General features: G+C 53.7%; 1 protein-coding gene across 1 annotated transcript; it reads right to left on the bottom strand.

Annotated features, from left to right (window-relative positions):
* Nucleotides 1–413: 413 nt before the first annotated feature.
* On the bottom strand, nt 414–3,158 carry SYF2 (SYF2 pre-mRNA splicing factor). Its single transcript, XM_065857242.2, has 7 exons — nt 3,068–3,158; nt 2,876–2,980; nt 2,064–2,189; nt 1,720–1,837; nt 1,540–1,630; nt 912–1,010; nt 414–802 (listed from the first exon to the last, which is right to left on the bottom strand). The coding sequence occupies exons 1-7, from the start codon at nt 3,125–3,127 to the stop codon at nt 637–639; spliced, it is 765 nt and encodes a 254-aa protein (XP_065713314.1). The 5' UTR covers nt 3,128–3,158; the 3' UTR covers nt 414–636.
* Between the last annotated feature and the right edge of the window lie 9,813 nt (nt 3,159–12,971).

The raw sequence follows: 12,971 nt of genomic DNA, 5'->3' as shown, positions 1-12,971 counted from the left end.
AGAAGGTAATTTTTGCATCATTAGAGTCGTTCCTGCCCAGGCTGGGCCTAGTTCAGGGCTTCCAAATAAACTTCCCCCGATACCCCCCTGGAAGCGAAGTGTCCCAAGTGAGTTGCATGGTTTGGGGAGCAGTTAAACTCATTTTCTTTGTAAAAATAAATGGTTAGTAAAATAAACTGACTGTGTGCAGTCTGGAACTTTTTTTGAGAAGGTGTTTGACTGCCAAGACAAGGCTGGCAAATGTACTAAGGGTTAGTTACTTTACAACACGTTTGTTCTATGCAAGAACTGCAAATGGGGACAGGTGAGAGGCAGCTGGAGCAGCTTCTGTCACAGAAGGGTCATGTGTGTTCCTTATTCTTTTGCTAAACAAGTTTTCAGGGACTCTACCAGAAAACAAGCTTTATTCTAAATTGAGCACAAAGAGTTTGTGTTTATTTAGAACAGGATATTGCCCAAGCTTTCTGCAAGTCAAAGCCATATACAGCTGAAGCTGGTAAGCAAATTACTTCTATTAATTTGTAAAATCAATAGTGAATTTAGTTCTACAAACTAGTTTATTGATAAAATCGCCTGCAAAATACACCAAATGTTGACAGGCACAGGGCTGGTAGGAGCTCTGAAGGAGCCAAGGGCTCAGACGGCTGTTCCTCTCTCCAAGTTCTGTTTGATCTCGGCCGTGTACTTCCCGTAGAACCTCTCCGCCTTCTTGTTGAACTTGGCGTTCCGCTCGTTGATGTAGTCGATGTCCGCGTCGTCGTTGTAAGGACGTCGGCGACTGTATTTTTCACGCTTCTCAATCCTGTACAACAAACAGCAGTGGCTTAAAACCCGAGGGTGAATGCTGTGGGTCTGTTAGCACACAGCTGCTCTGCCACGCACTTGTTTGGTTTATCTTGGTATTTACTCACTGTTTCTCGAGATCTGCAACCATTCTATCGATCCCTTCCTTAGACGGCACGTGGCTCCCGTGGATGAGACTGTTGGAGGTGGGATAAAGGGCTTCTCCGCTGGACAGAGGGATAGGGTAGTGGTTACACAAGGGCACCGATTGCTTTGGGATTTCACTGCTCCTGCTTTATGTTAACATACACTTAACTCACACTGAGCTGCAGGAGGCCAAGATTCAGGTGAGACTGTGTTAATGCTAAAAGCGAGCTATTAATTCTTTATAGAAACACTTGCATGGGCTTTGAAACATAGAGGAGCCCTCTGAGATTCTAAAACCATCTGACTGCAAACTTGGAAAGTTCTCAGGCCACCCAAAAAACCCCAAACATACGCTGAGAAATGAGCAATTTACTCACACAATTTAAATATGATCTAATTGACAAAACACTTCTTCAAACTCAGAAATACCAAGTTTAAAGAAATAAAGCTCGATTACACCACTGCCCTGCAGGAATTGCAGAGCAGAATATCAGGGAGGCCGCATTTTAAGATTGTGTTAAAAGACTAATGAATATGTGACAATATTCATATGCTGAAAGGATTAGTTTAAGTCATAAATACCGCAGGCAATCTGAAATGATAACTCACTATTGCTCCTTCATCTGCTCGTACTGCTCCAGGTCGGGTTTGATCTGCCGGGTCAGCCGCTGGTACTGGCGCAGCTGAGCGGCCGCGTAATCTTTGGGGAAAATAAATTGGTGTTAAGGCAAAGGGTTTTACTTCCTGACTCCACAGCTGAGATACAGAGGTGTTCGTTGTGAACATTACCTGAAAATCCTAGATCTGGATTTTTCTTCTTCTTTTTCCTTTCCCACCTCTCGGCCTCCTCAGCGCTGATCTCCAGCAGTTTCACCCGCTCGTAGTCTTCTCCTCTCGCCGCACATTCCTGGCGCAGCACAAAGACCTCGTCAGTTTTAACAACAAAATCATGACCAGGCACCAAACTTAGAACTACCCAGATCAGTCCAGTCATTGGACAATAATACAGATAATCAGGAACCTAATTAGGAGATGGATTTTGGGGAAATAATGTCTGTGCAAGCTCCCAAGACCCTCCAGCCACCACAACAGGGGGTCAGCCTCGCCACCGGGAGCTGGAATTGTCCATTTACCTTCTTCTTTTCCTCCACCTGCAGCTGCCACTCCAGCCGAGCTTTCTTGGCTTCCCAGTTCGCTGGCAATTTCAGTCTTTTATCTTCTTCCACCACTTCTTGGTGGTTCAACTTGCGAGCCTCATTCTGGGAACAAAACTGGTTTGTTACATGTTGAAACAAGAAAACGTGTAACCCCGGGCATCGCAGGGGGCCAGGCTGCCGGTCACTGATCGTGGCATTTAGAATGCAAAGAGCTACAGAAACAATCACCCGTGTGTGCAGGGTGGGGGGTGGATATCACCGAATGTCAGGGGTTGAAGGGCCCTGGAAAGCTCATCCAGTGCAATCCCCCCATGGAGCAGGAACACCCAGCTGAGGTTCCACAGGAAGGGGTCCAGGCGGGTTTGAATGTCTGCAGAGGAGACTCCACAACCTCCCTGGGCAGCCTGGGCCAGGCTCTGACACCCTCACCCCAAACAAGTTGCTTCTCATAGTTAAGTGGAACCTCCTGTGTTCCAGTTTGCACCCATTGCCCCTTGTCCTGTCACTGGTTGTCACCCAGAAGAGCCTGGCTCCATCGTCCTGACACTGCCCCTTTCCATATTGATCCCCATGAATGAGTCCCCCCTCAGTCTCCTCTTCTCCAGCTCCAGAGCCCCAGCTCCCTCACCCTTTCCTCACACGGGCGATGCTCCACAGATACGACAAGGAACCGGCGGCTCGGCCTCCCCGGGAGCACCGGGGAACCGCCGCCGCCCCTCGGGCTCCGCTTCCCCGCGCACCAGCACAACAGGAACCGGCCCCGCTCCCGGCGCGGCCGCCCCGTGTACCCGCTTCAGGTGGAGCTCGCGGAACCTGCGCAGCCGCTCCTCCCGCTTCTGCGCTGCCGCCGCCGCCGCTTCAGGCCTCGCCTCGTCCTCCGAGCCCGAGGAGCCCTGAAACAACCCACACTCAGCCACCGGCGCTGGGGAGCAGTCGGGAAACCCCCCTCGTCCCTTCTTCCCCTCCCTTCGCCGCCTCACCCCGCCGTCCGCATCGGGAGCGCCCAGACCGCCGAGCGCCGACACCTCCGCCGCCGCCATCCCGGACGGGAAACACTTCCGCTTCCGGCCCAGCGCACCTCCCGGCGGAGCGCTGCCGCCGCCGCGCTCGGGCGCCACCCAGCGGGCTGGAGGTGCCACCGCCCCCTCCCGCCGCCGCCATAGCACCGGCCCGGCGCCGCTCGTTGTTCCGCCGGGACTATTCGTTATTCCCCCGGGGCTGGAGAGGGTTCGAGCTCCGGTCCCCGCCAGTGTCTGGCTCTGGGGTTGCCGCGATGGCCCCTGGTTGTCCTCTCCCCGCTCCGCTGTCCGGTTGAAACGCACCCGGGCTGACACGGGGCTGTTGCGAGGTGGGTGCAGCCTCGTCCGGATCCCCCGTTGCTGTCGCTTCTTCTGCACGAACGGCTTGGGCTTTAGGGTGTTTGTGTGCCGAGGACAAGCAGATTAAAAGCAGTAACTCTCCTTTATGTTTCTGGAGGCAGATTTAAAGCCTTGTCGCTGTGTCTCGGAGCCGTCTGGAGAGCGATCTTTAAATTACCCCCGTGTTCCAGACACAAACGTCTGGACCGGCAACCGCAGTGAGTCCAGGGCTTGGTAAACGCTGTTAATCAACCTGTTCTTTCTTCTTCCGAGGAATCCACGGCGTGCTGCAAACTTTCTAGTCAAATTATGGAAGCGGAACTTGAAGGAGATGAGGTTCTCCTGCCCCTCTGCTCTGCCCTGGGGAGACCACACCTGGAATATTGTGTCCAGTTGTGGCCCCTCAGTTCCAGAAGGACAGGGAACTGCTGGAGAGAGTCCAGCGCAGGCACCAAGATGCTGAAGGGAGTGGAGCATCTCCCGTGTGAGGAAAGGCTGAGGGAGCTGGGGCTCTGGAGCTGGAGAAGAGGAGACTGAGGGGGGACTCATTCCTGGGGATCAATATGGAAAGGGGCAGTGTCAGGAGGATGGAGCCAGGCTCTTCTGGGTGACAACCAGTGACAGGACAAGGGGCAATGGGTGCAAACTGGAACACAGGAGGTTCCACTGAAAGATGAGAAGCAACTTGTTGGGGGTGAGGGTGGCAGAGCCTGGCCCAGGCTGCCCAGGGAGGTTGTGGAGTCTCCTTCTCTGCAGACATTCAAACCCGCCTGGACCCCTTCCTGTGGAACCTCAGCTGGGTGTTCCTGCTCCATGGGGGGATTGCACTGGGTGAGCTTTCCAGGTCCCTTCAACCCCTGACACTCTGGGGTTCTGTGAGATGAGCTCTGCTGTGGAACCATCGACAAGGGCCAGGGTAGAGCCCGGTGTGGGTGACAAACCAAGGGACACGATCGCCCTGTGCTGTCCGGCCCTGCAGCGCCAACGGGAACCGCTCGGGTTACCCACGGCAAGGAGAAAGGTGCATCTCTCCATTAAATGAAACATTTTGCTGCAACTTCTGAGCAGAGAAATGAAAGTTTTGCATAATATGTATGTATAATGTCTTCATACTTGCACAGTAAAGGTAGAAGTGCTCCAGACTTCCGTTTTTCTTTGAAGAAACGATCCAAACCCTGTAAGGTTAAGAACGAAACATGTTTTAAATTGACCTTTTCGGCTGCGGCTCATGATTTTCCAGCAGAGGGAAACGCAGCACAAGCGATGAGGCGCTGCGGCAATGGCAGGCGGCCCTGGCAGCCGCCAGCGCTCTCTGTTCTCTTTTAACTCCACTTTCTTCCGCTGCCAAACTCTGATGCATGCTGAGTGATTAAAAATATCAAATACAGTGCTACCCAGCGAGGAGTCAATCAGAGCAAAAAAGAAACCCAGCCTAGTGAAGGCAGTGCTGTAAAACAGAGCAGGCTGGGGCGAGGAACGGGAGGCGGAAGGGTTTGATTTAGCCCTGGTGACAATGTCAGGAGAGGAGAGGAGAGGAGAGGAGATTAGAGGAGAGGAGAGGAGAGGAGAGGAGAGGAGAGGAGAGGAGAGGAGAGGAGAGGAGAGGAGAGGAGAGGAGAGGAGAGGAGAGGAGAGGAGAGGAGAAGGAGAGGATTGTCCTGGCGTGGTTTGGTTTTTGGGTGTCCCCCCTCACCTGCTGCACCTGTATCCCTGCAGTTTAGCTGGGAGTTATTGGATTTCATAGCTCCCACCACACTGAGCACTCATGTTGTGTACTTGTTATCTTTGATTTAATCACAGGAAGCTGATTTTTGGGGGGTTTGTGTAGCACATTGGCCCAGCCGAGCCCTGAGCTCGGTGGAGCCTCTTTTCCTGTCTTGCTGCCGTAACACGGTTATGAAATTAACCCAAGAGCTTTCCCCGGCTTCTGTGGATTCGCCTCCGGGTCCGATGCCAATTCATGTTCCCGGTGCAGGTGCCGAGAGCCGTGTTGGTACAGCTGCAAATCCCAACCCGGCCTGGAAAAGCAGGGAATTCACCCCAAACCGCCTTGCGCCAAGGAGCAGGGGCTGACAGCGAGCAGACGCAGAGCTGCTCATGCTGTCACTTACAGTTAATGTATTTTTAGATTAAAAAATGTTTCTATTTCTCATGCGCACAGAGCTGGCGCTGCTTTTTTGGGCCGTAGCTGACTCCATTGTCTTCTCCAGCTCTACCTCCCCTGCAGTGAAATGAAAAATTCCAGTTACACATTGTACAGGGGATGGGAGCTCGGAGGAACTGACTCATCTCGTTATATTTGTCCTTTTCAAAGGGGAAGATCCTGGCCGGGGGTTGCAGGGGGAGCAGCAGCGGTCGCCTCCCACCCACCCCAGCGAACGTGATGCTTCGGTGGGGATGCGCGGGGTCCCTGCGGTGGCACCCGGGTGTCCTCGCGGCATGAGGCTCCTCGGGCTGCGCAGGTGCGGGTGGGGAGGGCTTTGTGTGGTTTCGCAGGAAAATAATTGTGGCTCCAGTGTGACAGAGGGGACAGTGCGTGCTGGGTGTGCAATGCCGTGGTTTGAGTGTGCAATGCCGTGGTTTGGGTGTGCAAAGCTGTGGTTTGTGCAATGCTGTGGTTTGGGTGTGCAGTGCCGTGGTTTGTGCAGTGCTGTGATTTTGCTGTGCAAAGCCATGGTTTGAGTGTTCAGTGCCATGGTTTGGGTGTGCAAAGCCGTGGTTTGTGCAATGCCGTGGTTTGTGCAATGCTGTGGTTTGTGCGTGTAAAGCTGTAATTTGAGTCTGCAAAGCCACAGTTTGGGTGTGCAATGCCGTGGTTTGGGTGTGCAAAGCTGTGGTTTGAGTCTGCAGTGCCGTGGTTTGGGTGTGCGATGCCGTGGTTTGTGCAGTGCTGTGATTTTGCTGTGCAAAGCCACGGTTTGAGTGTTCAGTGCCATGGTTTGGGTGTGCAAAGCCGTGGTTTGTGCAATGCTGTGGTTTGTGTGTGTAAAGCTGTAATTTGAGTCTGCAAAGCCACAGTTTGGGTGTGCAATGCCGTGGTTTGGGTGTGCAAAGCTGTGGTTTGAGTCTGCAGTGCCGTGGTTTGGGTGTGCGATGCCGTGGTTTGTGCAGTGCTGTGATTTTGCTGTGCAAAGCCATGGTTTGAGTGTTCAGTGCCATGGTTTGGGTGTGCAATGCTGTGGTTTGTGCAATGCCGTGGTTTGTGCAATGCTGTGGTTTGTGCGTGTAAAGCTGTAATTTGAGTCTGCAAAGCCACAGTTTGGGTGTGCAATGCCGTGGTTTGGGTGTGCAAAGCTGTGGTTTGAGTCTGCAGTGCCGTGGTTTGGGTGTGCGACGCCGTGGTTTGTGCAGTGCTGTGATTTTGCTGTGCAAAGCCATGGTTTGAGTGTTCAATGCCATGGTTTGGGTGTGCAATGCCATGGGGTGTGCAATGCCGTGGTTTGTGTGTGTAAAGCTGTAATTTGAGTCTGCAAAGCCACAGTTTGGGTGTGCAATGCCATGGGGTGTGCAATGCCGTGGTTTGGGTGTGCAATGCGGTGGTTTCTGCAATGCCGTGATTTGGGTGTGCAGTGCCATGGGGTGTGCAATGCCCTGGTTTGGGTGTGCAAAGCTGTGGTTTGCAATGCCACGGTTTGGGTGTGCAATGCTGTGGTTTCAGTGTGCAAAGCTGTGGTTTGTGCAATGCTGTGGTTTGGGTGTGCAAAGCCACAGTTTGGGTGTGCAATGCCATGAGGTGTGCAATGCCGTGGTTTGGGTGTGCAATGCTGTGGTTTCCAATGCCGTGGTTTGGGTGTGCAATGCTGTGGTTTGTGCAATGCCATGGTTTGGGTGTGTAAAGCTGTGGTTTGAGTCCACAATGCCATGATTTGGGTGTGCAATGCTGTGGTTTGTGCAGTGCTGTGGTTTGGGTGTGCAATGCCATGGTTTGTGCAACGCCATGGTTTGGGTGTGCAATGCTGTGGTTTCAGTGTGCAAAGCCATGGTTTGAGGGTGCAATGCCCTGGTTTGGGTGTGCAATGCTGTGGTTTGGGTGTGCAGTGCCGTGGTTTGGGTGTGCAATACTGTGGTTTGTGCAGTGCTGTGGTTTCAGTGTGCAAAGCCATGTTTTGAGGGTGCAATGCCCTGGTTTGGGTGTGCAAAGCTGTGGTTTGCAATGCTGTGGTTTGGGTGTGCAATGCTGTGGTTTGTGCAATGCCGTGGTTTGGGTGTGTAAAGCTGTGGTTTGTGCAATGCCATGGTTTGGGTGTGCAACGCCGTGGTTTGGGTGTGTAAAGCTGTGGTTTGAGTCTGCAATGCCGTGGTTTGGGTGTGCAATGCTGTGGTTTGGGTGTGCAATGCTGTGGTTTGGGTGTGCAAAGCCATGGTTTGAACGTGCAACGCTGTGGTTTGTGCAATGCCACAGTTCGGGTCTGCAAAGCCAGGTTTGGGTGTGCAAGGCCGTGGTTTGGGTGTGCAAGGCATTGGTTTGGTTGTGCAAGGCATTGGTTTGACTGCGCAACGGCACAATCCCGCCCCGCAATGCCACAAGTCACCCCCGCACCCTGCGGGTGTCAGTGCCGCTGCCACCAGCGGGACAGCGCGGTGTCCCCTGCGCCCCCTCTCCCCGCTCCCCCCACCCTCCGCGTGTCACATCGCTGCCGTCACACGCCGCCCGCCACATGGGGCTTTGGCGTGTGAGCCGCGAGCCGTGAGCGTGAGTGCGGCTCCCGCGCCGGCCCCGCAGCTGCAGGAGCCGCTTCCACTTCCTGCCCGTCCCTGCTCAGCAGCTGCCGCGCTCCATCCTGCTTCGTGATGAAAGGTGCTTTAGGAGCGGAAGAGCCTTACGATGAGGAGGAGAAACGATGTTCAGGCAGGGCTGCAGACAAGGCGAGCCTGCGCTCCGCTGCTCCCCGCCCGCGGGCGGCTGGTGCTTTGGGGATGGGTGTCACGGGGAGCCCTCCCCATCGTGGATTTTGGGGGAAAACACAGGGGTGAGCGAGCGGCACATAGCAGTGCCATCCCGTGAAATCGGGGAGTCTCTGGAATTAACAAAGCACTGGCCCAGGCTGCCCAGGGAGGTTGTGGAGTCTCCTTCTCTGCAGACATTCAAACCCGCCTGGACCCCTTCCTGTGGAACCTCAGCTGGGTGTTCCTGCTCCATGGGGGATTGCACTGGATGAGCTTTCCAGGTCCCTTCAACCCCTGACATTCTGGGATTCTGGGATCTCAGACCTGTGGCAAAACCCGCTTTGTCAACAAAAATTATGGGGCAGGAATGAGGCAGCGCCCGGGATGCCCAACATGGACCACAGGGTGGGACCCATGGGTGCTGGGGTCCACCGCCCTTTGCAAACAGAAGCGCTGGTTTGCCTAAAGAAGAGGAAAATGAGACCTAAAGCTTGCACAGAACCAAATCGGACTCTCAATAACTCCATTAATCCAGCAAGATTGGCGACATACTAGTCTGCTGGAAGTTAATTAGAGCACATTTACTTATTGGAACAGATCTAATATACAGGTTTATTGCTTGCACTCATTAACCATCAAGAAAAACGTGACGATTGTTTGGGGTTTAGGTAGAAGAGAAGCTGTTGGCTTGGTGTTTTTTTCAGTCTGGTTCCTTTCAATCACAGATTACTGTTGGTGTCCTGTTGGGTTGCAATTATAATCTTTCAGATCAGACACATAATCATTGGGCTGAAGAGCAAAAAGTACCTGGGTAATGCGCTTAACAGAAATTAACCCGGTTACGTTCGTACTCTATTGAAAATGAGAAAGTGCTGATGGTCAAAATCAATTCCTCCCCAGCCAAATTACTGCAGGGCCGGCTTAGGGTTTCAGCTAAATGCTCAACCCTCAAACAATGAGCCTGATTGGATTGAATTAGGCTCCTGATCATATAGTTCAGAGGATGGTGATGGTTCCCCTTTAATGGGAAATCCACCTCGGTGTCCCCCCGGGACCGTGCGGAGGGTGCTGCTGGGTGTCCTTGGTGCTTTGCTCAAGAATTTCCCACCCGTGTCACACCCAGGGTCGTAGCTGGGATTGGGACGATGGGCTGCGGGATGTGGGGTGGGATAATTTGGGATTCACAGCCCTAAGGGCCAATAAATCACAGCCGTCTTGGGGGGAAAATGTTTCTTTTGGAGAGTTCTGCCCCCGGGGAGCGGGGCAGCTCTGCGCAGCGCTTGTCAACTCCGGCCTGGTTACATCTTTTCCCTTAAAAGCCGGAACCTCGCGGAGTTTCCTGGATGAGAGCACCTCAGTCATTAACCGTGAATTTCAAATGAAGCAGATTTACAGTATAGATCACAGAAATACGCCCGTGTGAGATGGCAGGAGGGCCGCCCGGGGCTCTGCCCGGGAGCTGGACCGTGTGCCACCCTCCAGCATCACCCCATCTGTGCGCGGTCATTTCGGGGGTGCCAGCCTGGTTCCCCACCGGGATGGGGGTGCCTCCGATGTTCCCAAAACCCACCAGCAAGGATTGATGGCAGGGGGTGGACACATCCCCGGGGGAATGTGACAAGTGGCAATTAATTAGCTGTCAATAACGGGGAAAGATGGGACCCGTGGTGCTGCTGTTGCAATTAGGGGAGAAGGAGATGGGAGGGGGGGATGCTGTGAGCTGGGGACCTGTCCCCTCCTGCTGCGGGTCCCAGCACGACTACTGTTGACTCCACAGCACCATGGGGGTTCCCAGAGCTGCCCTGGACACGGGGGGTTTGTCACCCTCCTGCTGTGGGACACGGGACATCCCAGCGGGTGCACCCAGTGATGTGCCAGGAGGGACAGGGGTGGCTGCGGGGAGCAGCTTCTCCGGGCGCGGAGGGAGGATAATGTAACGTTTCCCCCGATCAATGAAGATTTTGGTTTGTGAGTTATTAGCCCGGTGTCATAAACTATCTCAAAACCGCAAAAGTAAAAGAATAAATCTCCCTGTTTACCTCCTGTGTGTTGTTTTTTAAGTACCAGCGTCCCTCCAGGCATCTGTTCAATATTGCATCGGCCGAACGTGAACACAAATCATACAGACAAAGCTCGATTTTTAGGGAGGTTTTGCTGTTTTCCAGCTCTTGTGTGGGGCTGGAGGGGGTTGAGAGACATAGAGATGAGGTTCTCAGGACATGGGGCAGTGCTGGGGCTGGGGGGTGGTTGGACTTGATGATCTTGAGGGGCTTCTCTAACCGGAATGATTCGATGACTGTGCTGTCGACGGAGCAGGAGCCACGGTGATGTGGAGCATCGGGCACATCGCTGCGTGGCCATCGCTGCACCCCGTGTCTGCTGATGAGCAATGGGACCAGACCAGGGTTCAGGCTGCTTCCCAGGACCCCCCAGCTCCCCCAGGCTCCCCCTTTGCAGCCCCGTGCTGGGAAAAACCACGTTTCCCGTCCCAACACCTGGATCTCAGGAACCCCCACGCTCTTCAAAGGCAGAGGGGAGGAAACCATCCCATTCCCCCCCACAGGGAGCAGAGCAGGGTCTGTCCCCCCTCCCAAAGTCACGCCCGGCCGGTGCAGGACTCAGGGCCACAGGGCTGGAAAGGCAAAGGGAGCCAAGCGGGAGCGTTTTGGGGGTGCAAAGCTGAGCTCCCCACGCCCCCTCCAGGCGCCGCTCCCCAAGCGGCTCATGTCTCACACACCGCAGCAGAACCCGAAGCTCGGCTTTGTTTTTTGTGGTCTTTAAGTCAGGTTCTGCTGGGATGTAAACAGGTGCAGCTCGTTGCTTTGGGTTTGGTTCTTTTTTTCTGAGGCCTGAATTTGGCCCCTAAAGTGTTAAGTGAGTGCTAAACCCTATAAAATTACCCTTTCAGCTACTATTTCTGCACAAAAGGCTTTCGGCGACAAGATATGCCAAAGCATCTGATGAAGTAATATGTCTATTCTCATTTGTGACATTTATTATTAACAGGGAAAAGAAGAAAAAAATAAATTAAAAGAGAAAAAAAAGCAAACAACCAGAAAGAACTCTTAATTGAAGGACTATTGTGCCGTGGTAACTGCTATTAAATTAATCTGCTGCATTCCTTTCCACCCACACACTTTAAAACTTCCTGGTTATAATTAGAACCATTTAAAACCAATTTGACACTCCTTGGATGATGCAGTTCAGCTGCTTAATATGGTGAAACCTTGGTGAAAGGAGCAGAGAGGGGCTGCGAGCAAGCTGGGTTTGCTCGGCTCTTGTGCAGGATCAAACCCCGGAGCCGACGCTGGGACACGGGGACATTCAGTCCTGTGGGGAGATGCAAACTCAGGTCCCTCTGGTGACCCGAGTCCCCCCGAGCTGTGACCCAGCTCATTCCTCTGCAGTCGTCCCATGGGGGATGCTCCCGCAAGAGCTGCCCGGAGCATCCTCCCCCAGGGACGCCCATGGGTGCAAGGGGATAAATGCACCCAAGCACAAAATGCACCAATGCAGAAGCGTTTGGGTGCTCGGATCTGATAAGAAGGTGTTTAACCGCAGGACTGAGAGGTGATTTCGCAGCAAGGGGTGGACTTAGAGCTGTGCAGATGCCCCGCACTCCTGCACTGACGCTTTGTGCCTGGAAACGTCGGTGGGGTCAGGAAACCCGCGCAGGGCTGGATTTGGGACGGGGTCTCCAGCAGGGTTGTGTGGCTGTTTGCTGGGAGAATAAACACTGAGAATAAACACTGAAACCACCGAGCCCGGCCGAGAACCGGTGCTGAGCCCCGGCGGGTGTCACTTCTGCAAACGTGTTCCTGCTCGGCCGCCTTTATCTGTCACTTTGGTCACCACCTGGGTGGCATTTCGATGGTATCTGCGGGGCCGCTCTCCAGCACATCCCCGACCACCTCGAGGCAAAGCCAGTTCCTCTAACGGGCCGGGGAAGATCCCGTTAGTCACGGTATCTCGACTGTCACCTTCTGTTTCCTTCTCCATTTGGCTTTCAGTTTTGCAACATGTGTTAACCAGGACTGAGCGCCGGATCCAGCGCCGGCCCCGCAGCTTCCGCACCCGCTGCTGGGATGATTTCCTCCCCGCGCCCACCTTGCGCCCATCAACTCATCAGCCGGGGCCGCGATGGCTTCAGCTTTTAGGGGTTTTGGGGGGAAACACAGTGGTTTGTGCTCCATACCCTCTGTTTCCATGTGTTTGTTCCTTTGGGGAGGGGTTGCGATGAAAACACCAAGGGTTCCAATGTTGCCCTTGGTTCCCTCTGCTGCAGCTCAGCTTTTGGATGGAGCGATCGTGTGTTTTCTTAGATTAGTAATTCTTGTGTATTTTTTCTTACACCTCGTGACATGCGGCTCCACTCCAGTTGTAGAGTTTGTAAAGCGAAGAACCTTAGATTGCAGCGTTGTTGGAACAGCCGCCATGCAGCGCTAACGGAAAATACAATCCATCCTAGCGAGAACTTCCAGGCTTTATTGTTAAATAGATGGCAAGTCAGAACTCACCTTCGGAATGCTCAGGACTACAATGGGGACTTCAAACCAAATGTGGCTTTGCTGTTTTGAGCTGTGCTGCAGCGCACACCGCAAACCTCGGGTGGATGCTCATGTCGCTCCAGCGTTGTCCC

This window comes from Patagioenas fasciata, chromosome 25 (assembly GCF_037038585.1).
Source record: "Patagioenas fasciata isolate bPatFas1 chromosome 25, bPatFas1.hap1, whole genome shotgun sequence".
Taxonomy (NCBI): Eukaryota; Metazoa; Chordata; class Aves; order Columbiformes; family Columbidae; genus Patagioenas; species Patagioenas fasciata.
This window is presented reverse-complemented; position numbering and strand designations above follow the sequence as displayed.

Excerpts from the sequence above, each read along its gene's own strand:
- SYF2 (XM_065857242.2), bottom strand. The coding sequence starts at position 3,127 with ATGGCGGCGGCGGAGGTGTCGGCGCTCGGCGGTCTGGGCGCTCCCGAT. Across the intron at positions 2,190-2,875 it reads GCGAGCTCCACCTGAAGCGG|AATGAGGCTCGCAAGTTGAA; the intron begins GTACACGGGGCG and ends TTTTGTTCCCAG. Across the intron at positions 1,011-1,539 it reads GAGCAGATGAAGGAGCAATA|CGGAGAAGCCCTTTATCCCA; the intron begins GTGAGTTATCAT and ends CCCTCTGTCCAG.